At 36.9% G+C, this 25,872-nt stretch overlaps 1 protein-coding gene across 3 annotated transcripts in view; it reads left to right on the forward strand.

Moving 5' to 3' along the window:
- LOC100372691 (uncharacterized) overlaps positions 1 to 25,872 on the forward strand; it is a 59,660-nt gene that overhangs the window by 6,686 nt on the left and 27,102 nt on the right. The window contains exon 1 of one of the 3 annotated variants that reach the window (XM_085504881.1): positions 24,635 to 24,696. The exons of 1 other annotated variant lie outside the window; for it this stretch is intronic. Coding sequence is in view for 1 of the 2 variants with exons in the window: in XM_085504880.1 (XP_085361006.1) it covers positions 24,857 to 24,880 (24 nt within the window). In the remaining variant the exon portion in view is untranslated. Of the gene's footprint in view, positions 1 to 24,634; positions 24,697 to 24,761; positions 24,881 to 25,872 lie in introns of those variants that run through there. One more of the 3 variants, XM_085504880.1, reaches the window with a different exon arrangement.

Raw genomic sequence — 25,872 nt, forward strand, 5'->3', positions numbered from 1 at the left:
CAATTGCGGGTTATTTCCTTTTTGTTGTCTGGATTTTGCGTATACCAACTACCAAAGAGATGTTTTTAAATATATTCTATTTGGGGTGTGACACTAACGTAAGTTAGTCTGATTGTAGACGTGTTTCTGAACCTGGCGATCTGATTGGCTGAAACAAAGTCATATATCTGCCGCTAGAAGATGTATGATCCTGCCCGAAAATAAACTAACTTGCTTACATATTCATCTGAATTGAGAAGACACGAATTTGAGTCCTGTCCATCAGTGATTGAAGGTGTGGGGTCAATTGACTAGCGCAAGAACACCTGGTACAAGGAATAATACGGATTATTATTGGCAAATAGTTCGTATCATTGTAAAAAAAACGAGAGAAACATGGGCGTTCTTTGCTGCCACGCGTTCAAATTGAACACATGACGCGTTCGTTATTGCCATTTGTGGGGCCTATCGTCTGTTTCACAGATCGATGTAAATTCATACAAGAAAAAGAATAAGAACAAATCGCAACTAAGGCTATAAACGGTACGCTCACGTATTTTGGTTAGTGGATAGAAGATCTCTCCGGGAAAAATTTACATATTTGAAGCAGATAATTATCTCGATTACGCTTGGTTATTATATTCCGCCGGATATGCTAATTATGCCGTTTATAAGCTCTCAATTAAAACCTCACATCTACTGGTTTGCGAACTGGATAATTAAACCGAATGGCCCATAATAATATTTCATGATAATTTAAAGCACAAAATAATGGTTGTAACTTAATTATCGTATTAGTCGTAGCTGTTACAAAGAAACATACACATTTACCCCATCCTAAATCTCAAATTAGTTTTAACGGATAAAAGACAGGAAGCCCATTAGCTGTTTGCCTGGAGCCACTCAATCATGATCCGATATGGCGTTCTCTATACTATGAACGACTCATTCGTATTTCGCAAATGGACCGCATTTTAGTAATGATATTTAAATGTCACCGTGAAACCAAAGGAGTGGAATTCAAAGATAAATGTTTTAGGTTTAACCTTGTCTCGAATTGCTTTGTAATATATCTACTATACGCGACGGGATAACATTTTAATAAGGTCGCAACTCTCCGACTGTCTGCAGCTTTTTGGGTTAATTTCCCATAATGTGCATGCATGTCACATAGGGGGCCGGTATACCAAGCGTCATTGAAGTCGTATAAAACAACTCGTTTAACATATAACCGTGTACCAGCCGATTCAGTGATGAAATATAATGTTGTTCGTTCGTGTCTTTCTTGGAAGTAAGTGAACCTGTAAAAGCCCAATCGAGTATGTTATTTATATGCATAAGGGTACTTTTAGTGACCCTAGTTCACATTACTGATTATGGATTGATTGTTCTCAAATGATATTGTGTAAATATTCATTCACCCGTATGGGGCTCACACTTACGGCATCTGTCCGTTCCTGTTCGCTCCTATGATTGTAGTGTTATTTCATCTCCAGGTGGAATGTTTGATGAATCGCAGTATTGGAACGCTTATTATTTTGTTTGGTTACGGTGCGTATAAGATCAGGAGAAAAATGAGTATGCACAGAATATTTAAAAAATAACGAAATATTAATAAGAAAGACCATCATTCAAATGAAAAATCATAACAAAACCCATCTAAACAAAATGTCGGGTTGATTGATTGATTGATTAAAGCAAGGTTCAAATTTGTTGCTAGGCGACTTGTTTTTATCTGATTCAATTATGAATTCAGATTACAGGTCTAGTAGATATATGGATTAAACGAAGACTATTTGGAATTGGGTATTTCGTTTGGTATTACAATAATGAACGTGGTAAACAGGGTTATCTACTCCACTGGTTCTGGATCGGGTTATCTTTTCTGTTTAAATCATGTTTGTGTGGGACTCTGTGTCATAAACTAATGGTCGAATACAAGAATGGAGTCCATTACAGCAATAACTGAAAATCACTGCCGTCCAGGAAGACAATCAAGCTCAAATGTAAATCAAAGGAAAAAAAACGCAATTTGTACAGTTTTTATTGCCCTACCGTACGTGAAAATGTGAAGAAATTAATAACGTTGGGGTTTAAGTCGAGTTTAGGCTGTTATAGACATTTGCTTTAAGAAACAGTAGAGTAGATTGGTAATGCAATATTGTCGTAAAATATATGATATGTAAATTTAGACAATCGCGATACGCATTATTCAAACACCCATATTTTAGTGTGTGCTTGTTCAGTGTGATTGTAAGGGAATTTAATCTTACATTATGAGGCAGTTTCCTCAAACTGGCAAATCATTCACACGTGGCCGATCATTTTCGTCTGTGTACCGTAAACCACTGTCACTTCCGGGGGGAAATGACGTCTGCTTCTACGTCTTCTCTACGTAAATAGCCAGACTATGCGTATGTAAACTTTTAATCATTGCTATTAATTCACACCACTATAAAGCACACCTCTTTCAACAACATTTAATTTAACTTAATAACAGGGGCATTGAATTGAAAAGAAGACATTCAATTTTTTATATATGTTTCTGCAATTTTATCATATTTCTTTTGGGCAAACTGTGGCAAATTTATTTTTACCAATGGTACTGGTGGTCACATTTTACTTTCCTGAAATATCATTAGTGTACTTAAATCGGCCAATGTTTGCTTGGGCATAAGGAAATTAATTACTTATAAATAAATATCAGGTTTTCTGCATCTTCCATGGTTAACATACTTTTTGGAAATGTTATCATTTTTGTGCAAAATGGCAAAAGTTTGAACTGTAGTTTTATTGTAGTTTGATTGTATACATATACATATACTATATTATACATTTTAATGATATATGAAAATGAGTAAGACACCCACATTTACTTATTTTCTTTAGACGCTTCTTGATACTAAATGTATCTTGACTCGATCTTGCATTGTTCAAATGGTCTTCTTTCAACGTGATAGTATGACTGAAGATTTCCAAGTCATTGACCCTTCAAAAGTAGTGTTTCTTTAAGAGAACTTTATTTTACAGATATATTGGGTTTCTGGGCAGGGCAGATAATATAACTTTTTCACGCATCTCAAAGTGTCTCAAATTGTCACATGTCCAGTGAAGACCATATGTTTCTAAAATTTACTGTTTTATTATGACGGATACACTTTTTGGGACACCTGATATCTTCGTCAATCATAGTACATGTCAGTGCTTGCTTTTGTCCTTTTTTGTAAATTTGATTTTATAATTTGGACGTCGATGTTCCACATAATTCAACTTCAACTTTATTTTTACATTAAATCAACCATGTCGACCAAGTTACGCGCGAAAAATGATCTTAGTATTTTTAACAAAATAATTTAGCCTGTTAATGTATTTTCCAGGGAGGTATCTTTGAGGTATTGTTTTCAAATATATTATTTGCACCGCATTTCAAGGGTCATTAAAGTGTTCTAAATGTGCCTAAATTTCAATTTTGTGAATTCAGTAGATTGTAAACACAATTTCCTCAAGTGTTGGAATACATTCCCATCTATCCGAGATGGTCAGGTAAATGTTAGAAGTACCTGATTTTTTTTAAATTACATGGTTGTCACCAAAGCACTACGACTGTTATGGCAATTGCGGGTATGCATCCTAAATTCTGTGTAGTACAACAAAAAGTGTATCGAAATCGATGCTTGTCTGATCTAAGTGGTTTGGTGGAAATTCAATAACGCGAGAGCTGCGTTGTCAGGATTATAAGTCAAGTGGTCCTGTCACAATGTGTTTCCTTGTTCAGTGTATGAATCTGGCAAACTGAATTTAAGAAATAGACATTTGAACGTAGCCTGGAACGATACACACGCGGTTTGTATCATATGCGTGTTTCCTTTGATTTCCTCTAAAGTATAAGACTAAATGTATGTGAAAACCTGCAAGCATTTATATTAAATGGAAACAAGTAACATCCCTTGAGAAATGACGCCCGTCGGCAGAGGACACGGCATGAAGCTGGTATATAGTATAAAAAATATACATGATCAATGCAATATGTTTTGTTGCAAGCAAATTTCAATGTCTTGCTGTGATGTATCAATGTTAACGGGGGGTAAATGCGGACCTATTATTATAGTGTACTGTATTTATAAGCTTCATTTATAAGAAATATTAATGTAAACCAAATTATCACAATTCTGCGGGTGGCCTAGACTTCATAAATTGCGAACCTTGGAATTTTCCAATTGAGATACTTTTGAATAATTATATGGGTTATTTAGATGAAGTATTATTAGGCATGCCTCATAGGGTGCACCTTGGGTAGGTATGTACGGTATAATTTAAAGGGCAGTGGTCGACGTGTTTGCGCTCGAATTTTATTTAAGAGTATGCAGTGGTATGAGACCCATAACGAACGCGGTACGACTACTGTCCTTTTATGTCATTAAACTGACAACGTTCAGTTTAAATACAAAGCTAGAAAAAGGAACTTTAAACACTTTAATTTCACTCAAAGAGATTTCCTGACACCGCCGTCTGTCTTGTTTTCTGGTGAATACTTTTTTTCTTATTTGAACGGATTCGATTCTCCACGTCTAACTGTCATAGAACGCAAAGCTTCTAGTCAGTTTACAAAGGTATTCATTTATCATATAATCTACCGGCAATGCCTTGGCAAGTTTGAAAATACTGCCCTTTTCTCACGCAAATCATTTTATTCCAATTAACCGAACATTCCACACATATTCAGAGTGTAAAACTTTAATTAGAGGGCGGTGGTCGTCGCGCCGCGTCCTGGTCGATATGAGATGCAATTATACAATGCAATTCGAACAAAGCGCGGCGACCACACCCTTTAAAGCTGATTAAGTAACTGGATGGGTTGAACAAAACTGTGTTAACCGAAAGAGATTTGTAGTTAGAACATATTCGAATATGCAAATGAGTCGTATTCAAGTCTGGTGTGTGTAATGATGATAGATTTCGCGTATCGAACTGTTCGGAGTTTGAAACTAGTTGTACTCTCCGTTGAACTGTGACGTCATCTATTTACATTTTTGTCAATCAACACAGGCTCACAGGATGTAAACAAGTGAAGCGTAACTCGCGAATGACGTAACTACTGATTTAAATTAATGGCTCATTTCACTACATGTGTTCAAGACTTCAAAAAAGTTCAACAGATAACACAGCTTTGAGGTTGCTTAATGCAGTTTCGGAACTGTTCGAAGATGTTCAACTACTGATATGTTACGGATACCGTAGCACTGCGTACAGTGCAATTGTACGGAGACGTGTTCGGTTGATAGATGTCCCCACCCATGGAGGTAGTTTCTCTTTTCTACCTCCATGCCCCACCACAGCCCTGCGTACCTCCATAGACAAAGTCCGGGAGCGCACCGTAATTGGTGCGCAAGTTAAAAATAAGTAGTTTCCCAGCCGAAATCTTTTGAAATGACGATAGTTATCCGTAACAACCATTACAAAGTTATCTGAAACTGAAATGTCTTTAAATAACATCTAGTAAAGACGGACAAATTGTAAACGCATAGGTACCGGAGGAATTATCCACCAAACGCCGCCATTTTTTATTTCATTCACGCGAGAGAATGCGTTTGTTTTTAGGGCAAAGTAGCCGATTTCATCCACAATTGGACTCCGAACTGGGAGTTCTGGATATATCTGGTAATCGATCATCATTTTTTGTACCTGGGCATGTTATTTCATTAAAAAAGTTATATTTTTCAAAGTCCCGAACTTTGTCTATAGAAGTTCGCAGTTTCACTTAATGGTCGAACGAAATGACGCTGACTTGGAATTAAAACAATAACTTCGTGATTTTGTTTGCGGTGTGACATATTGTCAGACATCGTTGATTGAGAGAGAGAAGAGTGGGCTTCCGGGGAGATGCTGAATTGTTCGAGTTACGGACATCGAGTTATGAACATCGAGTTACGAAAACATCGAGTTAAAAAATGACCACATCCACTTTTGCAAAACCACGCCCACACCGTAACTCAATGTTCATAACTTCGAGTTACGGGCAATATAGATAGAATATTGTTTTTGTTGAACGTCCGCATTTAGTAATTGATCTGTAATGAACAGTTGACAATGATTTTTCCGTAAATGCACTGTCAAGGGCGAAGTAGATATAATTTACAAAAAAATAATTTCATCGCGAAATAACGGTTACTAAGGGGTTACTCGGTTCATCAAACTGACCGTCCTGTCGATTGCCAGACGAAGAAATATAAAGAAACGAAATCACATAGGGGTATTGACGGCTAAATCCTCCTACTGTCACGCCGTTTGTTTTACGCAAAGTAAAAAAAATGAGTCTCTCCCATTGAAAACAGCCAGAATCTAAACAAAAACGTGTACGCTTTCGTTAAGTTCGAAAATCGAACACCTGCATGACAATGTTTTGTTGGGCGTCTTTGAATGTAGTACCGCTGTGACGTATCGACCAATCAACGATGAGTATAAGATTTCGTGGTGGCAGAGATATATTCGTAGAAATTGAACTCTGCCTAGGAGATTGATGTTTTCCGTAACGTTCAGTTAACTGTTAACTAAAGCTACTAAACGTGAACGTTAAACAACAACATAATCTATATTGCCCGTAACTTGAAGTTCGGTTAACTGTTAATTGAAAACGGAGTTACAATTTGAGCATGGTTTCTTAAGGTAGAGATGCAGGTTGGGGGACATTATTTTTAATTGGTTCTAATTACTGTAATTACATAAGTAAAATATACCTTTTACCCATCAAGTTATATATCATTTGAAAGAGTTGTGGTCGTATTGTAACTCGGTTTACCTTCATTTTTTTTACTTAGGCTTTCTGGCAGTTATATATAATCATATCGATTCACTATTCATACGCTTCATCGTATAAGAGACAGGATTAAACACATCTTCCGGTGCACGGAAGAATAAACCATCAATAGTCAATAAAGCAACCAACCTATGTAACGGGAAAACGTGCCTGGCATTTCCTTTCAACATTAGTACAGACGACTGTTCATGCTAAGGTTCACTGAGGTCACATATCCCACTTATTATTAGGTTTATCGAAGTGAGTATTTCACAATAACCTAATTTTCCTTTTGCTATTCGATGAATTGTCAAGGGGGTGAACAAATGTATCAGTTGTTGATAGCACGATGCAACAACGTACATACATACATATATCTATGTGCTATTCTGTGCATACTAATTAGATGCATTGATTTAGGCTTTACAAACAGTAATCTAACAGTCTTACTTGTTTAGTGCTCTTAAGAACCTCGATCGAAACTCGACGTGATAGAATCTTAACAATTGAACACCTGGGTTACCTATATGTATATTTACGGTTGCAAATAAATATTCTTTCTTGCGAGAAAAATACGACATAAACAATAAGATGTCGAGTTGCTAAGACGTTGAATGCACAAGCATGACATCTTGAGGCGTCTATAACATCGCCACTCACTTAATACATTTGACAAATTCCAAGTATCCAAAAATGACATTCACCAAATTCACGTCTTTTATTGCTTCACCATAACAACGTACTATTACAGTAAACATTATGAGTCCTTTTTTCACGAAAAACTACATCACATGCATACGATGATTCAACAAACGCGTTATTATCAATTGAAACAAAACTACCTAAACTGTCAGATTTCTTTAGAAAATAAAAAAAAATATCCTGGACTGGATGGCACCTTTAATCCTTCACTACATGGTCATTGCTTATTATGTTTCATTTACTATATTGAATAAAACCGACCTCATTTTTCCGTGGTGCTGATTATGCTTACGTTAGTAGCAAAGCCGAATAATAATATTGCGAAATTAACAAACCGCATCATTATAGGTGTATACAGGCACGATGAATGAGATATGGTAATTAAATTTGTTCCTTTCGATTTAATTTTTGACCTTTGTCGACACGTAAAGCAAGCCCCAGCAAGATATCATTAGACATTTCAATGGCACCGTGCTTTGTTGTTACTTGCCGGTGTAAAGATTAACAAGTAAGTGTGTCACGTGACCACGTGTCTATTGATTACAAGTATTCACTCTCTTATCTCGGGAATAATTGCCGCAGGTGTGTCGGTTAGTCTTTAGTGGCAATGATGATACGAATCCCCTTTTTATGAAAACTACACGATGCAAATTTAAATTTATCAACAGAATACACAATACACGAAAAATCTGACAGCAAAGAATTCAATAAATCGTTTGCAAGAAAAAAAAATACTTTTCACGGCGTTTATTAAGTTGTCCCACAACATACATGCTTGATTATTATAAACGTACCGGCCATCTTTTTATTGACTGCCATCTATATATTTCTGTATTGTCTGCGATTGAATGCTATTTGTATAGGGAGGCAACCGTACACCTACAGCCTAAAGTAGTGAACAAATCGGTCGTATCTAGCTGAAGGCAGGCAGATTAAAAAACAACTGTCTCTCGTCATCACTATGGCAACTGTAAAATGCAGCGGAAACTCTATATGCATTCGCAGTATCTATATACATGTATAATGCCCTTTTTATAGGTTGGTCTTAACGCGTATTAATAGCTAATAAACAGTTCAGAGCGAGTAATATCGCGTTGTCATGTCGTCGATGTTTTCAAATTTCAAACTTTCGTCGTTACAACCAACGTATATCAATAATAAAGCCGGGGTAGTCAAAATGTCAGTTGGCAGAAATGTTATATCACTTGGTACGCTTTATGTACTCCCTGGGACAAAAATCCATATTACTGTTGTTCAAATACATCTTCCAATAACAGTAATTTGCAGTATACTCCTGATAAACTCACACGATGCAATAACATTGGAATGTGGTTTGGAAAATGAAAGATAACACTCTAATAGTTGTTATTTTAAACACGGCATATTATGAGGTTATTACGAGGATACCTCAAAGTATGCACGAAGACAGTACAGCTGGAGTATCGAACGACGCGCAGCGTGTACTGAGTGAGTGCATACTTTGAGGTATCCTCGTTAAAACCTTATTATTATACATCTTTTTGTTTCCAAGGATACATCATGGGAATGCCGAAATCCAAAAAGTTTCGAACAGAATCAGCGAACTTCTTTGTGTGGAGTCCGGTCAAACCCTGGTGGAAGCCATGTTTGTTTTTATTATTAGAGGACGCATACGCGCATAATAATTCCATATTTGGAATTCGCATTTCCTTATATGGTAGAATGAAAATACCCCGTAAAATACCACAAAATTACGGCACACTGTAACTTAAGAAATTAAGGTGACAGATGTATAATAATAATCAATATGTCATATGTATTCGTGTATATTGATTACTAGTACAACAAATGTGTGTGTTTGTTTTCTACAATATTATAGCTGAATTATGAGTTATTCTGTTTAAATCTTGTGCGACTTTAATTAATCCCGCAAAATTCGAGTTCCGCCTGATAAACTGTGCGGGGTAAATTGTCGAACAACTCGATGGTTTTGCACATTATTCTAATCGAGATTTGTTAAGATAATACATCCAATAAAACGTACATGATTTGTGGCTGGCAATTTCAGAACTATCAAAACGAAGCTATAAATCTTATTTTTAGCGAATAATACATGTATTCTGAGCCGTTATCAGGGCAACTGAAATGCCGATAATGAGTTGGCGCAGTTAGATATGAAAAAAAATAATGATTACGCCCGAAAACTGTCAACCGTAAATTACATTTTTTTTCTTAAGCTGGTCACAGAGTTCGCTCTGCTTATTCATCTGATACATTGAATTCGGAAATGCGATTAAATGTTGTATTTGGATTTCCTGCTACTGGCTGACAATTGACAAGCCACTATATGGTGTACGCTCACATGAGAAGATTTCCATCACAACATTGTACAATTTGCAGTGTCAAATATCCCTGTCTTTTGATCTTCGTGAAATAGTAAGCCAAAGTAATTAGTGTTCTCATTAATATGCTCTTTTCTGCCTACATCGGTTGTAAACAAGCGTACATTGGCACCTTGTGACTAATCACTTTTCTATTTCATAAGATATTTCTTGTGTGGACTCACCTACAGCCAGTTGCCCTTCAATATCAGAATACTAGTACTACATCGTGGCCAAACAAGCAACTGTCTCACCTTATACTCACCAACAGCTTCATTCATTTTTTTTTGTTTAATAATTTGCGGCATTTCTGAGAAGGTAATATGACTTCCACCTACCGTCATTTCGGAAGTTGAAACGCATACCACGGTGAAATGAGAAACCCAACACTTATGTCCGAATCCTTTTTATAGGTGATGACGTCAAAGATTTCACGTCATTTCGTGACTGACATAAACCCATTTAATATTTGTCAAAAGTTTAGTTCTTAAGTTTGTGTCACACATCTAAGCAGTTTTATGTGAATTGTTGCTATTTCTATATAACCGCTATATTTTCGCGATGTTTTTTTTTTATAGAGGAAACCAATCAATTGAGACCAAAGTACACGTGAGTAATGTAGTTGCTCGTAGCAATCAATTGTTCGATAGTGGCTATTAATGGTGCACGTCAAGATACATTTTGTAATCTATAAGTAACAAACAGATTGAAGTTTATACAAATATTCGTACAAATTACATACACCGAAAGACAGTATTGACTAGGCCTTCCATGAATCGAAAAGGACAAAGTTCGCAAAAAAATATTTACTGAACTTGAGAAAATATCAACACCTAATGGCCATCAGAACTAGTACACGAAGTGACATTTACGTGATGAAATGATTCCCAGGGGCCGTTTTAACCGGTAATGACTTTTTTATTCACATAACACTGAATCACACGTCTTAATAAACACTTTGTGACTGCGTGTCTGTCATCAATTTCATTTGATGACAATTCGATCGTAATAATCACGATAATTTTACGTATTTCTTATTAGTTCTTTATGGCGACTGACTGTTCTGTGCTTGCTCCCAGTTCACGTACAAATTTGACAAGTAATGAATTACACTAGACATTTGTCTACGAGGGAACTATCATTCCTTCATCAGACTGTAGCAATTTGCCTATTGTATAACCTGTCGATAATAAATCTTCAATCCCAAGACACGTATAGCCATTTAAAAGCACATAATGTAGCAGGTAATTATGCATATCATCTTGGGCATGAATAAACCATCTTTAGTGATGGTCATCGAGAGAGCAACAAATCATAAGGTGATGGAGAATAAGTCGGATTATCGCCTTATCGGTGTTTACCAATTATGAGCTATATATACGATTTTCCACGTGGGATTCAATCATGTTTCTCTATTATAAAGCTATGTAATTTTAGCACTCAGTCAATGGGTGTTGATGTATCATAAATGAAGAGTTGATATGGTAATATATTCAGTATTTCTTTAAACGGGCATTGAATATATTGAGTACACACCGAGGTCACTGTGGAACCTCCCGGGACGTCTTACATTCGTTGTATTACTCCGCCAACTTTACTTTAGTTGCGGTTACGGGTGTGGCATGACATTGATGTCTATTCGAATACTAACGCGATTTGTGGTAATTGATTATTGTTAGATGTTTTTTCACCATTTGTATCATGTACAAACACTGCTTTGTAATTTCGAACATTCGTATTGTCCACTTCTTGATTATACATCGTCGTATCCAATTTCCCAGTATGGATATTCAAATGAGATGACGCGTGTGTAAGAAAAAAATGAAATTCACACACAGGAATGGATTATATCTTATCGATTACGATTCAACCACAGATGGAATTGTCATTATTTATTTTGGTTGAATAAATTATGAGGTCGGACATATTGACAAAATATCGCTAGTAACTGCAAGAACTGGTAGCAAAAGTATTAATATGTAATCAGTTGACTGGAGCCGGGGTCACGCCTTTGGATGCAGACGCGATCATCTCAGTTCAAGGTAAATTTAATCATTTAATTAGCAATTCTTATTAAACGTTTCAGGCATAAGTTCCTTGTCGGCAATTGACTGGAGGGGCAGGGCATGTTTCATGCACCCATCGTAGTTAGAGACGTGTAGGGATTATTCACATTTATTTGCCGTTTTAAGTCTATATTAGTCTGTAAACTACTATATATTCAATCCCGCGTAATTGCGTGTGTTAGGGTTACGTTTTAACCCCAAGTTATTCACTGGAAATAGCATTTTGGGACAGGTCAGCTTCCGGCAAGTCGTGAAATTCTTTATATATCTGTGTATGGAGCATCGTCATTGATTAAATTGCATAGAGATCGATGTAAGAGATATGCAGAGTTATTGGTTTAATTACATAGAGAACTATGTAAGGGGCCACATTATTGGTTCAATTACGCGGAGAACTATGTAAGGGGCATTATTATTGGTTCAATTACTCGGAGAACTATGTAAGGGGCATTATTGGTTGAATTGCATGGAGGTCACCGATAGTTTTGTCCATACTGTAGAACAATGTGTAACGTTACCAAGCCACCGGAATTCCAACAGCCTGTTACCTGTATTTACTCTTCTTCGCCAATTTAACCACTAACGACGCCACCTGGACCGATTGATCTTTCAATAAACACTACTGATCGATATGGTTTTTGAAAAATGAGTTCCAAAAGACGCCGAGGTGTGTCGAATGAATCAGAAACAAACCTGTAGATCATACATAGTATGTCTGTTTCACTCCACTAATATATTAGTGACTGACACGTTGTGAATGTATAAATAATTTCAGGTCCGTTTTGCGTCAATAGATTCAAAGAAACGTAGAGCTATGAACTGGCGTACCCTTAATTATTCATTTGTGTGCGTCTTTGAAGTGTCAAATAATAATAAATGTGTCATTTGTTTATTTCCCGCTTATTGATGATAACAAATAGTTCAGAACTGTGGATGCATGCAATTTTTTTTTCAATGGCGGGTCGGACGTTTCGGCCGCGGACGTTTTGAGTGTTAGAATGATTTTAAATAATATTTTCTTGAATTGTTGTGTATATGTGGCGATAATTTACAAACACTGATTATTAAATATATATATCCTTTAATCACGATGTTCCAAAAAGTGAATGATCACGGCATATTCATATTTACTTGCTAATAACTCGTACGTAAATAAAATACGTCGTGCTTGTAACGTCCAAAAGCTCCGTGGCCTAAATTTCCTATATTCCTATGAAAAACATGCGCGGCCGAAACGCCAGTCTTTGAAAAAAAGCCGAGGCCGAAACTTCCGCGGTCGAAACGTCCAACAACTATCCTGATCACTAGTAAACTTAAAAGTCTCGTCTCCCGGTGCAATGTGAGTACATACCACAATCAACTATTTTCCGTGAACAGCTTCCAAAATAGCGATATACATGTACATATACAGTAATCTATATCTGAGTTAGTTTTGAAACCTCTAAACAGATTTTTCCGGTGCTTAACGACTTTGATCGGAGAATTTATAGAGAAAAATAAAAATTAAACATTGTCATTAAATCATACTTGTTTTTGTTTTTTTTAGATATGATTCAATCTGACTGCTTTTCGTCAAATTGTCTGTAACCTCCCCGGGATCAACTGAAGTTATTGTAATGGGGCTTGGGTTGAATCTTAAAGTACTTCGCTTCGGGATATCGTGTAGACGACAAACTGCTCTCGCAAATCAAAGGCATTTATACAGGGTTTCTGTAGTTTAGTGAATAATTAACACTAAAAACACTAGTCACCACTAAAGTCCTGTGATGCTGTAGTACCTTACGAAATTAACTGAGAATACATTGTTTCGACAACTCATTCCTCCTAGCGTGTGAAGTTGTCAGGTATGATAATTTTGTAGTTTGACATAGCATCTTTCAGGCCGGTAGCAAACAGATGCGTATTGATTTAAATACTATATTGAGCCTTTCTGTACTTGACCATTCCTAGAATTTTTTTTTAAGTTTTCGATTTAAGTAGGATTGAAAAAAAAACGATATGAACTACATCGATCAAAATGTGTCCATTACTTGGCAACTCAAGGACGTGCTTCATTCAGCAGATGTGAGACATCCAAGCGAACGACTCATTTAAAATAGAAGTGTATCCCTGACGTCACTTCAATTGTAATCTACATTGAACTATGCCGTTAGAAAGATCTTGTTTTTCAACTTTTTGTCAAACATTTACCGGTAAAGTTTTACGAAAGATGACATTTTCAAAATTCTAGCAATCAGTAAAATCGTGTATCACTTTAAACCGCGCCGTTTACGGCCAGATTTCTTTTATTAAGTTTTATTTAATTAACCGCTATTTTTGATCTATGATATTTTTATTGTCATTTTTGGCTTAATATTTTTATGAAATTTATCAGACTTTGAATTAGAATGGCTCAAATGTTGGAAGGAAGCACGTAAATATATCGGTGATAAAAGGAATAAACACGCCATTCTCCGCTGATTCAACCGTTGGATCATTGTCAAGGTGTGTTCAATCTCAAGTCATCACACGCATCGTGAATTGTTTCGCTCCATTGAACTTCAAAAAATAGCCGATCATCGTGAACATACGAACTCATTAAAGACTTATTCGTTTAATTGTCTCTCAAAGGGAACGACCACTTCTTCTCTTACGCTACTCATTTTCTAAAGGACAGACCCCTTGCCGACATCCGGTTAATGATGCTTCCTGTCCATATAGAGAATCAGCGCAGCAGGCGGATGCAATCAGCAGGTCTTCTGCCAATGGCCGGCGGTTATTTCATCCAAGATAATGTAGGTAGAATACATTCGTCATTGAAAGGAAATGAGCCGTCCCGCCAAGATGAATCTTGGAGGATACCTCTCTCATTTCCCGTAATATCCACTGATGCAAACGACCAGCCTGAAGCAGACCAAACTGACAGCTCAGTTCTGTCGACTTCTCTGCAGATATATGCCATGTCGTTAATCACGAAGACTTTACCCCGAGTACAGTTACTATAACGATGATGTCATTGTGCATGATGAAAACAAGGTCGTTTTCTAGTTGTGGTCAAACGCTTCAGATGACAGCTGTCAGATGATCTTGTTTTGAGTAGAACAAGGTTGTCTCCGTCTACCCATGGTACACCATAATTCCACGTGACCTGGTCGCTTCCATATTGAGGTGCTGACTTCCGTTTTAAATGGAGTCGTGAATGCGTCACAAATATTGCGTATTAGTCTGTCTTCACACAAAAACAAGTTTATTAGATTTACACACTTGTGCGGTAACTCCATTACATTTATACGGTGTACAATTTCCAGCACTGTAACGAAACAAACCAATATTTGTAAAATCCTTTTTATTTCCCGTATGTATATATGTTATTAATTATTATTGTTTCAAAGCCCGAGTTGACGCTGATTAGTTGTGTCGTTTATAAAGATATGGCTAATATTGGTCACTTACTATGAAAATTCGATGATCAAATTTTGTTTTGGTCAAACACTAAAACGATTATCGCTATTAGTATTATTATTAGCCTTCATTTCAGACTCAGGGGTCCATAAAGAAATTACATTAGAGATGTCATTGCTATGCATGAACTGTTTCTTCTGTGGAGCAAATATGCGATATTTCTTTACATATATCTTTCGAATTCCTAAATAAATGAACACTATGTCTAGAGAACGAAAGAAGATTATTTATAGTGAGGTGAAATTGCTATATTAAACATAAATCTCGAAAAGTTACTTCGCATCCATCCACCATTTATTTTATTGCATACTAATTATCGTTCTCTGAGGCTGAAGTCATACCACGTTATTTGAGGGTAACCATGACAACGGTACATTGCAAGGGCACTGACAATTTCTAATAAGTGGAACTGAAGTTCACGGATAGTAGGAACTCCGGATGTCAATATTCGAGTCGTTGGTTACTTTGCTTAATAGAATGGAACCCATCGATATCTTTTTGCAGTCAGTTGCGCTGGCTAAGCAAATAAACACTCTACGATAAACGTTAACGCGTACTCACTCAGAATCGAATGGCGATTTTAGCTAATAAATTTCACAGTTCGTCACAAAATGTGTACCTGCCTAGCAGAAATTGTCGAGTGAACTCGCCGGTGTCACTGTTATCACATGACTTCAAGTTTCATTTCGGTTCTAACTTACCCATGATGCACCACCATGTTTTCGCTTACATGAGGAATAGCCCGTTTTGTAAAAATCATCCACAAACATATATGACTCGGAATATCTTAAAAAAGAGTATTTATTATCATATTTTGACTTTCTAGAACGGGGTAGGATTTCTTGATAATTGCGACACACTCTTACTACTGGCCCCTCATCGGATCACATAATTGCCAATGGTCGCGGCTGACGTCATATTATTTGCTTTTTTTATTCATAAACGCCCTTATCATCGGTTTTAGAAAATACCCTGTACTATATTATTCGACATCCAGATTTACTCTCTAAAATGGAACTCTACTTTGAACGAAAATGTCAAGCAAGATTGGTACAGTTATCCCGGAAACGTGTTGCCATGGCACTTACTATACCTGACATCTGATATAAAAATTCATAAATAAAGGGTAATTTGTCAGCCTTGGGTCTTTTAAAATAAAGTGATATGCGAAATGACGTGTATATTATTCTTGTTTAATGTCAAAAATCCCGTCTTTATAGATGTCCAACGAATCAGCGTGTGTCTAGAATGAGGGCATACAACGCCAACTTGTTCTTGTCGATAAAAATACATCTTCGCCCTTTAAGCGAGTGTTTAAGTGGGAAAAAGTACATTTAAAGTGCAGTTTATGCATCATCACCGACCCCGTTATATGTTAGAGTGATTCCGTCTTAACGCGTGAGGTGTGCTGATTGGTATTGTCTTTGCAAGCATATGAAATACGCCAGTGAAAGCGTACGTATTTCACCGTGGTTCTTTGCGCTAATCATCGGGTGTCACAAAGAAGCCAAGGTTTATGGCGATGCCCTTTGACGTACCTAATTTTCTCGCTCTCACCTTTCTACGCGCTTTCATGAGCAGCGAAAATGCTTAAAGCGAGGGAGTCGTCACCTGCGCATGCGTCAGATGGCCATAGCGTGTCATTGTTTATAAACAATCGTCTACCCATTAGCCTTTGCGTTTAGCGTGTGTTGTTATCGTCACTTGGGACTCAATTCCCGCGCGTGCGCAGGTGACGAACCCCCCGCTTTAATTTGAAGTAATAAACAATAACACTCTCGGTACCCACAACGTTGTATCTATTCACGAAATAGACACGTTATACGACACGGCGCAAATCACAGTCTTGTGACTGACACGTGGCGGCAGGTGATCAGGAAATGCAATTATAAAACAAATGTTGAGATTCACAAATTAAATTAACCCTTCGCTCTTTTAATTAAAAGCAATTGTGCATAAAGACACTTATTCCAGCATAATAGGTAAGAATTATTACACAGTATTATAAAGTTGCATTTAATGAGCGGAATTTTCCTATAAAAGCGTTATGCATATAGTTCAACATATTCTGTATTTTCACCAATATTTTAATTCTGAAATAAATTGGTAAAAACGACCATAACTTATAGTAGTAACGAATTAATGGAGATTGGGCTGAAACTGAAGAAAAACCGTTCAGCGCATTCGATAGGTATATTATCTGCTAGATGCGCCCGGGACAAGTTGAACACGCGCATTGCCACATTTTATAATAATCCTTTTGTATTTCGACCAATAATTCATACTTGAGGCGATTCAACTTGAAGGTTGATAGCAATGTCAATACACACACCGACCCACGAGATGGAGAGTAACGTTCTTTAGACTGTAACTGCTAGTGTGATCAATCACACCTGTTTATCGAGGGAAATATATAATGTAAATAGCTAAGTCGAGAAAACGTAATATTCGCTGAATGTGTTCGTCCAACGTATTTTCATCATAATTCAATTTCCGTTTCTTATTATAGAATAGCGGATGTGACGTCGTGTAATACCCCTCAGGCAAGTGTCACATTCACTCACATTTTATTTGATAGTTATTGCCTATGTAGATATTGTTCATGCAATAACAATATTGCGTTAGTTCATAACCACGTGTTGTATTGCGTGTATTTTTTTTAAATACAACACCCAGCGATAAATGACACTTTCCCGTCCATATCGTACACCGCACAAGAATTTACACGTGTTATAATCGAAAACGTGCGTCAAACATTTCGATTTCCAAGAATTTTCATTGATAAAAATAGATATTTACAAGTCGTATGTGTGTTGAATGTTTTCAAATGTAGTCGAGATCATGTGACACAAATCAATTATGATGCAAATTAAATAATCATTTAATATTAGAATACGGGTAATACACGACTAATCACTTTTCAAATACAAATATACAATAGTTTTGTGAATAAATATCACAATATTATAACATATAATTTAGTTGAACACATCTTTGATCTCTTACATTTCCTAGAAAATTTATTTCATCATAAAACTAGTCTGGCATGATTGCTGTTGTGACGCGAAGGTCGTATGTCAGCCAGTGGGCTACCCTGATTATAAACAAATAGTGGTTATAATAATGTAAACAATGAAAGCAAACAAACCACCTGGCAGTGGTGTTTTTGTTTACACTTATAAAAAGTGCATTTTCTCTGTTAGTTCTCGGGGTAGCAAAATAAAAATGACATTGTTTTAAAGTAGAGATTATGGGCTGCAAGTACGTATACAATGTAACGTTATATGAGTTATTACACTGTCGTACACTGTATAGGTGAATACGTTAGAAGTTATGATATGAATATTCATGAGAAAACGTCATGAACAATATGAATAATCAGCTTAATTGTTCGAGTTACGGAGATCACGAGACCCACGAGATCGAAAACATCGAGTTACGCTAATGACCACGCCCATATTTGAGAAACCACGCCTACATTTGATAAACCACGCCCAAATTGTAACTCGAGCTTTTATTAACAGTAAACAGAACTTTGAGTTACGGGCAATCTATATTTTTTATTTTTGAAACGGCCACATTTAATGACTCGAACTTTAATAAACAGTTTACTGGCAACATGGATTTGTTGTTTTGTTTAACATTCAAATTTAATAACTCGAATTTCAATTAACGGTTAACCGAATTTCGAGTTACGAGAAACATAAAACGTTAAACAAAAAAACAAAACAAATTTATGTAACTCGAAATTCGGTTAACTGTTAATTAAAATTCGAGTTACTAAATGTGGACGTTAAACAACTTTAGCAATTTATGTTGCCCGTTGCTGTTAATTGAACATCGAGTGGGCGTGGTTTCTAAGATATGGGCGATATCATGTTTGTAACTCGATGTTTTCGTAACTCGGTGTTCGTAACTCGATATCCGTAACTCGAACAATCCAGCATCTCCCCGGAAGCCCACTCTTCTCTCTCTCAATCAACGATGTCTGACAATATGTCACACCGCAAACAAAATCACGAAGTTATTGTTTTAATTCCAAGTCAGCGTCATTTCGTTCGACCATTAAGTGAAACCGCTTGAACTTCTATATGGTACAAGTCGGTCGTAAAATTGAGACCCTAAACGTAGGAGACGGCGCTGATTGATGCAGAGAATGAGAACGCCTTTTACCCAAGCAAAACAACGCATGTTTCCCCTAAAACTAGTATCAATATTTATCTACGTTCTATAGTAAATGCACATTTTTGCTTTTAAAATGCATCAACTACTAGTAACATACACGGGGCACACAAATAACATTATCGTCTTTTAAAGAAGTCTTGTGTAACGACGTCTGTAATGAAATTGAACAATACATCAAAGAAAACAACACTGACCCGCAAACGTCAGCGGGAAATCTCTTCATTCATCTTTCCTGGCTATTCCCTTTCATTTTCTATGACTAATCGGGTATATACACCCTGAGGGTACCCTTGGGATTCATCGTGTCATCCGTTTTTCCTATCACATCTCCGACACACTAGCCGCCAGGTTTCCTTGGTTACCTTTCGCCATTATGACACGCTTGGCTCTGACCTCTGCTGCCTCGTCTGCTACCCGGCTCTACTTCAATACTTACTAGTGTAAAGGAGTTTTTCGGGTTTGGTGTAGTATCATTAAAGCGGGAGAGTCGTCACCTGCGCGTGCGTTAGACGGCCATAGCGTGTCACTGTTTACAAACAAGCGTCTATCCATGAGCTTTTGCGTTCTTGGCGTGTGTTGTTATCGTCGCTTGGGACTCAATTCTCGCGCATGGTGCAGGTGACGATCCTCCCGCTTTAAAATAAATGGGAAATGTTTGAGATGTTGACACCATTGTCCTGTTTTTCTTCTTTGTTTTTTTTTTTTTTTTGTTTCGGCCTCTTGTTACCATCCATTTTCCGGAACTAAGCGTTGTTTTTGTTTTTCGTTCTGTCGAGTGTTTGTCAAGCCCTGGAAGAATGCAATAAAGATGTCGGGAAATAAGTTTAGAGTCAGATAGTGTTGTTTCGATGTGTAATTTATTCACTCAATTCATACTGTAACAATGGCGAACCGTATCAGTTATGGCCACAGAGATTTGAATTTCTGTGTTACTACTTACAGCCAATGGTGAATATCGATTTGTCGACTCAGTCATTAGAATCGTCAAGAGGTAAAAACGAAAGTTAAAACTAAAGAAGTAAATATTTGAAAAATTATCTCAGCTGATAGATATTTTCATTACGTGCCTGTAACAAGATTAGGTTACTCGCCGTGAGTCAGTATTGTTGGTTTGCTAATGGTGAGTTGTGGGCTTCAGTGGGCTAGTGTGAAGCCCTGGGGCAGTCATTTTCACTCAATATTGAAACCATTAAAATATCAACGTTACAACGTGCTGTTCCAATAGGAAATGTGTACTTTCAGGTTGTCAGTACGGAACATCTTTAAGTTTATCACATTATCGGTGTTTACAGTTTGAACTCTCTAGTAGTTCGTGCCTAAATCTTAGAAGTATCCTGTAGTCCGTCCTTACCGACTCAACTCCCGCCATGTTCGGAACGTATGAGCACGGACACTATTGCGCAGACGTTGGCGCCATCGTAACACGTCAATGTCTACAGACGACAAAGCCGTGTATTTTAGTGACGCCATGTTGCTTTGTCTGTTACTCAAACATATATATACACGTGCGCCGAAAATACTAAACGTGCAAGTCGAAAATACTAGCTGTTTGACGAAACTAGCAAGAATCATGTGGCAGACGATCCGAAATGTCAACAACCTTTAAATGTGTGTCTTGTAGTTCAGTAATGTATATGTAGTGAACAGACTGTGAAAAAACAGACATTTTCTAAAAAGAATTTCGTATAAATCATTACGGTGTAACCCTTGTTCAAACCAGTACATAAATTATGAAGTCACATGATGTCTCGCGAGAATCGGGTCCCCGAGGAAAATTATCTCACGCTCGAAATATTTTCTTCGCACAGTTAGAATACTAGTATACTGTCTCGTACTCTGTTGTGCGTATAATATTCATACATGTAAACACATTACACATTGTGAAAATATATCACTCCACATGTAGTCCACTCCTAAAGGAAAAACAGAAAATCCATATTTTAGTCGTCCGTCGAAACACGTTTTGTGTTTGTGACAGGTCTCATAACTACCTCATTGCGATCACCATCACTCACAATTCAGCAGTGTTAATCTGTGATGATGGTAACAGTAATTCCACGCGGCTGTTGAGTAATATGGCTTTATTTGATTTTATGGGTACTGCAGACAAGCTATCGCCTTGAGAGTCGGGGCTGTCCTCGGGGGTCGAACTTATGAAACTGCGTGGATGTCAACGGTCTGTTAGTTTGTCTGCAGGCATGCATCAGTGTGATGTGTTTATTTCATCAGGTAACTGCTCCCTTGCTACAGTCAGCCCGGGGTTTGAAATAAGTATTGGAAGTATTGCGAACACTGCGAAAGAGTTCACAATACTGAAACACGGAAAGAAGATAATATATTATGTAGTAATATATTCACACATTGTTGACTGTATGATTTTATTCCCAACTAATTTGGTTTAGACTTACTAATTTATTTGAGATACTAATACTACCTTAACAAACTGACAACATCATTTTAAGTGTTTCCCACTTTTGGAAAAACGGTTTGATATGTCTGTACATGCAGGAAAACGAGTTTTCCCCCGAGTTCCTCTCACACATAAAACTGTGAGGGCGACCGATTTATGAAGAAATACAAGAACAAAGCTTGCGTATTGTGAAAATTATCACTCCAAGATTTGGGCAGATTGTAAAAAAAAATAATTGCTATTATTACACCTTGCTTTAGTCACACTCTTCAAATACAATAATGTTATTTTGTACTGGTGAATTAATTCGCTGTAACGTCTGTTTACTTGCCAGACACTTGCACCATCCCATGCATACACTATTATAACATAAAATCTATAAATGTGTTCTCACAATGTCGCGTTAGATTAAACTCACGAACTTCTGGGGTTTTTTTTCGTTAACTTAATTTACACACACATGTAGTTTGCGTATAATAATTATTTATTTAAGTCAGTTTGGACTGAATTCAATGTGTTCTCTACCATTGAACATGTTACTGCACATATAGGCAATGTTATATATAACAGGGATCATTCTAGTATAGAAACTCAACAATTTATGTGTAATTTTGAAAATTATTCACAATATAAAGATTCATATTAATTCATATTATTCATCTCATTTTATCGAGATATAAAGAAGTAATTTCACCATAGAAAAAAGTGTAACCATTTGGGGCTCTTGTATCTAGAGAACAAAAAATCGACTGGCGACCCAGTTGTTTTTACATTTTCGACACCGTGATGACAATGAGCTCATAATGAAGAAAGTGTTATGAAGATAACATACCAATTAGACTCTTAGCTACTTAAGTGTCTTAATGTCGGATTTGTTCGCTGTGTATGTTATGTCTATACTCGTCTTGGTTTTTAAAGTGGTTACAAAATAAGCAATTCTGAACTATAAAAAAACTTTCAATGCACTGGGACATTCGTAAACCTATGTAGATTTATATTTGAAAAACGAGTACGAGCCATATACTTCGTTTTTGTAATATTGAATTTAGAGTTTCTATTTGTGTATTAAGCTTTATCAGAAACTCCAGTTTCAAACTGATCATTGAAAGGCCTTCAAATAAATATCATTCTATGCATATATTAAGTGACATACAATTGATATATTTTGCATAATTATCAAAAAAAATGTTTTTTGATCACTTTCGCGTTTCATTATTTGTGAAACGTAATTCAAAACTTCGCCAACTGTTAACACAGAGTATGGTTCAGATGACGTCGATGAACTTCAAATACTGCCCGTTGCATGTGTGTTCTGTTCAGAATGCACGAAACCCTGTTAATTTCCTGTGTTTAGTCATCAGCTTCAACGATCATGTGATTTATTATATTCAGTATTTAACAAAGTTCAAGAAATCAAGCAATATAATAAAGTCGTGTGTTTACCGAGTAAAATGCTTTACTAATCTTATTACAAATAAAAACGTAGAATGCATTGCATACATAACGCTGAGACATGAATTCATATTCGTGTTGCTATGGTAATGACATGCTTTGTCTCAGATACAAATGCCAAAACTATTAAGAATTAATTCATTTCTCGTTACGATTTTTATAGTTGAGTCACCGTTTACATGTAAATACTACACTATTACTGTGTTTAATTCGTTACCTATTACATTCATCCGGTGCTTGAACAGGTTAAACAGGCTGGAACAGGAATCTGAATGGCAGGTGAGAGGCCATCATGAAACGAAAACTGACGAGGTAGTAGCGTTATCAGTTGATGTGAAATCACTTTAGTTTTCGCGTCACGTCGTGTTCGATATGAGACCTTGTGACGTATACACTGTGTGTAATTGCAATGTCTGTTTACACTTAATTCGAACGCAAGTTACACCATGGCCGTAACGTATTTAAAGCGGGAGGGTCGTCCCTGCGCACGCGCGGGAATTGACTCCCAAGCGACGATAACAACACACGCTAAAACGCAAAGGCTCATGGATAGACGCTTGTTTGTAAACAATGACACGCTATGATCACCTGACGCAAGCGTAGGTGACGACACTGTCGCTTTAAGTTGCCCACTGAAACTGAATAAATGTTATTTTATAATACTGGCCGCCCAAAAGAATATTTACCGTTCACTACGAGATCTCGCGTTATGAGTTAAATAAAATGTGAAATCAGGACAAAGAAAGATTATACCGTCGTAAATGCGACAATAAATTCGACAAACGTGGTCGTACGGCATTTCCACATTTAATAACGTGCTGTACAATGGTGGTGTTCAATTTTGATGAAGTAAAAGTTTATTTACGCCACCCCCGCCCCCTCCCACACCATCACCACCACTAACACCGCCTAAAGACCAGCAATTTGACATTGAGCTATAAAAAAATAAAATTTACAACCAAACCATTCGATTTTCCCGGCAGATGTTCGGTTTGCACCTTTAACGCAATACGCTAGAGTTCACATTGAACGGTCAATCACCTATAACATTGAAAAGAAACAATTGTAATTACGTTACATTATATATTTACATATTATGCAAATTATGTAAATTGCAGTGTTTTAGGTGATAGTTGTACATATTTCATAAATCACTAGGTATGAAATAGGAATGTTTTGAAAAAAAAAAAACAGATTTGCATCTGGTCATGCGCGGGCGGTAAACGATTTCAATGCTTCTGCGGCTGCGTGAAATAAATGATAACCGCCGATCGGTGCACGACAATTCTGACCTGGTTGATATGACAGGTGAGTGCTGTACTTCAGCATGTATCCATAGCAACAACATTTCTATGTATGTCAAAACGTGTGTATGAACGTTCCCTGACGATGGTTTAATGATGGGGTACACTGTATCGGACCATTGAACCATGTGCTCCAGCGGAACTGGGCTGCATCTTTATTGAGCATGGCTGCTACGATATTCAGTAAGGTGCGTTGCGAACCGATTCAATGTATTTTATAGAATACGGTGTTTTCACCTTGATTTATCCAGTACGTAAAACTAAAATAATTCTTGGTCATCTTCCCTTAATGTTAGCAACAAATGTATTCTTACTGGTTGTAAATCAAAACGTAAACTGAATTAATTTGATTTCTTAAAGTATTATAAAAACGTACTTGAAATAATCAATTCTCATCTACATAAACATGTGAGGTGGTTGAATGGAACGAGAAAGAAATGCTAGACGTCGCTTTGCATATTTCTATAAATTCATGCTCGATGAAGCGTACGTTCTAATATTTCTGTTGTTGGCACAAAAATAGATCGTTGGAGGATTTAGATTTCCAACCATAATCCGCTAAATCGTTGAGTTGATGTGTTTATTGTTTTGCTATGACGGAGGTAAAAAAATATTATGACTGTAGCTAATGTTAAAAATACAAAATCACAACGTGCGAGACGTATTGGCAGACGATATCTACACCAATTGGACAAAGTTGCGGCGCAGCAATATGCATCATATATCTGATGACCTCAGAGAAATGATCATGTGACTTCCGGCAAGGTAAATTGAAAAAGCAGCAGAGCGTGAAACAACAGAACCTGTAAGACTTCCGAGGCTATCCCAACACAAACAATTATTAACCCTCTAATATACCAAAAAAATGTAAACCAGGGACATTGTTTCGTGGCCTCGATGTGGCCCAGCAGCCAATCATGACACATATATGTTACGTGGAATACCAGCTGAACGTTGATTGACGATGATTGCAATGGTCCTCTTTATTTTATTGCTAATTATTTAAATCGCTCTGATTTATCGCTAATTTGCGTACGAGTGACAATGATGTTGACGACGTACTTGAAAGCATGAACCATGTGTATGTCACGTTTTTAACATATCGGCGTAATAGGTCGCTTATGACGTCTTTATAATAAAAATGACGCGAGACTTGAAGAATTGAGTAGTATTCCTGAGG

The sequence above is a fragment of the Saccoglossus kowalevskii genome, chromosome 11 (assembly GCF_978046115.1).
Source record: "Saccoglossus kowalevskii chromosome 11, keSacKowa6.1, whole genome shotgun sequence".
NCBI classification, from domain to species: Eukaryota; Metazoa; Hemichordata; class Enteropneusta; family Harrimaniidae; genus Saccoglossus; species Saccoglossus kowalevskii.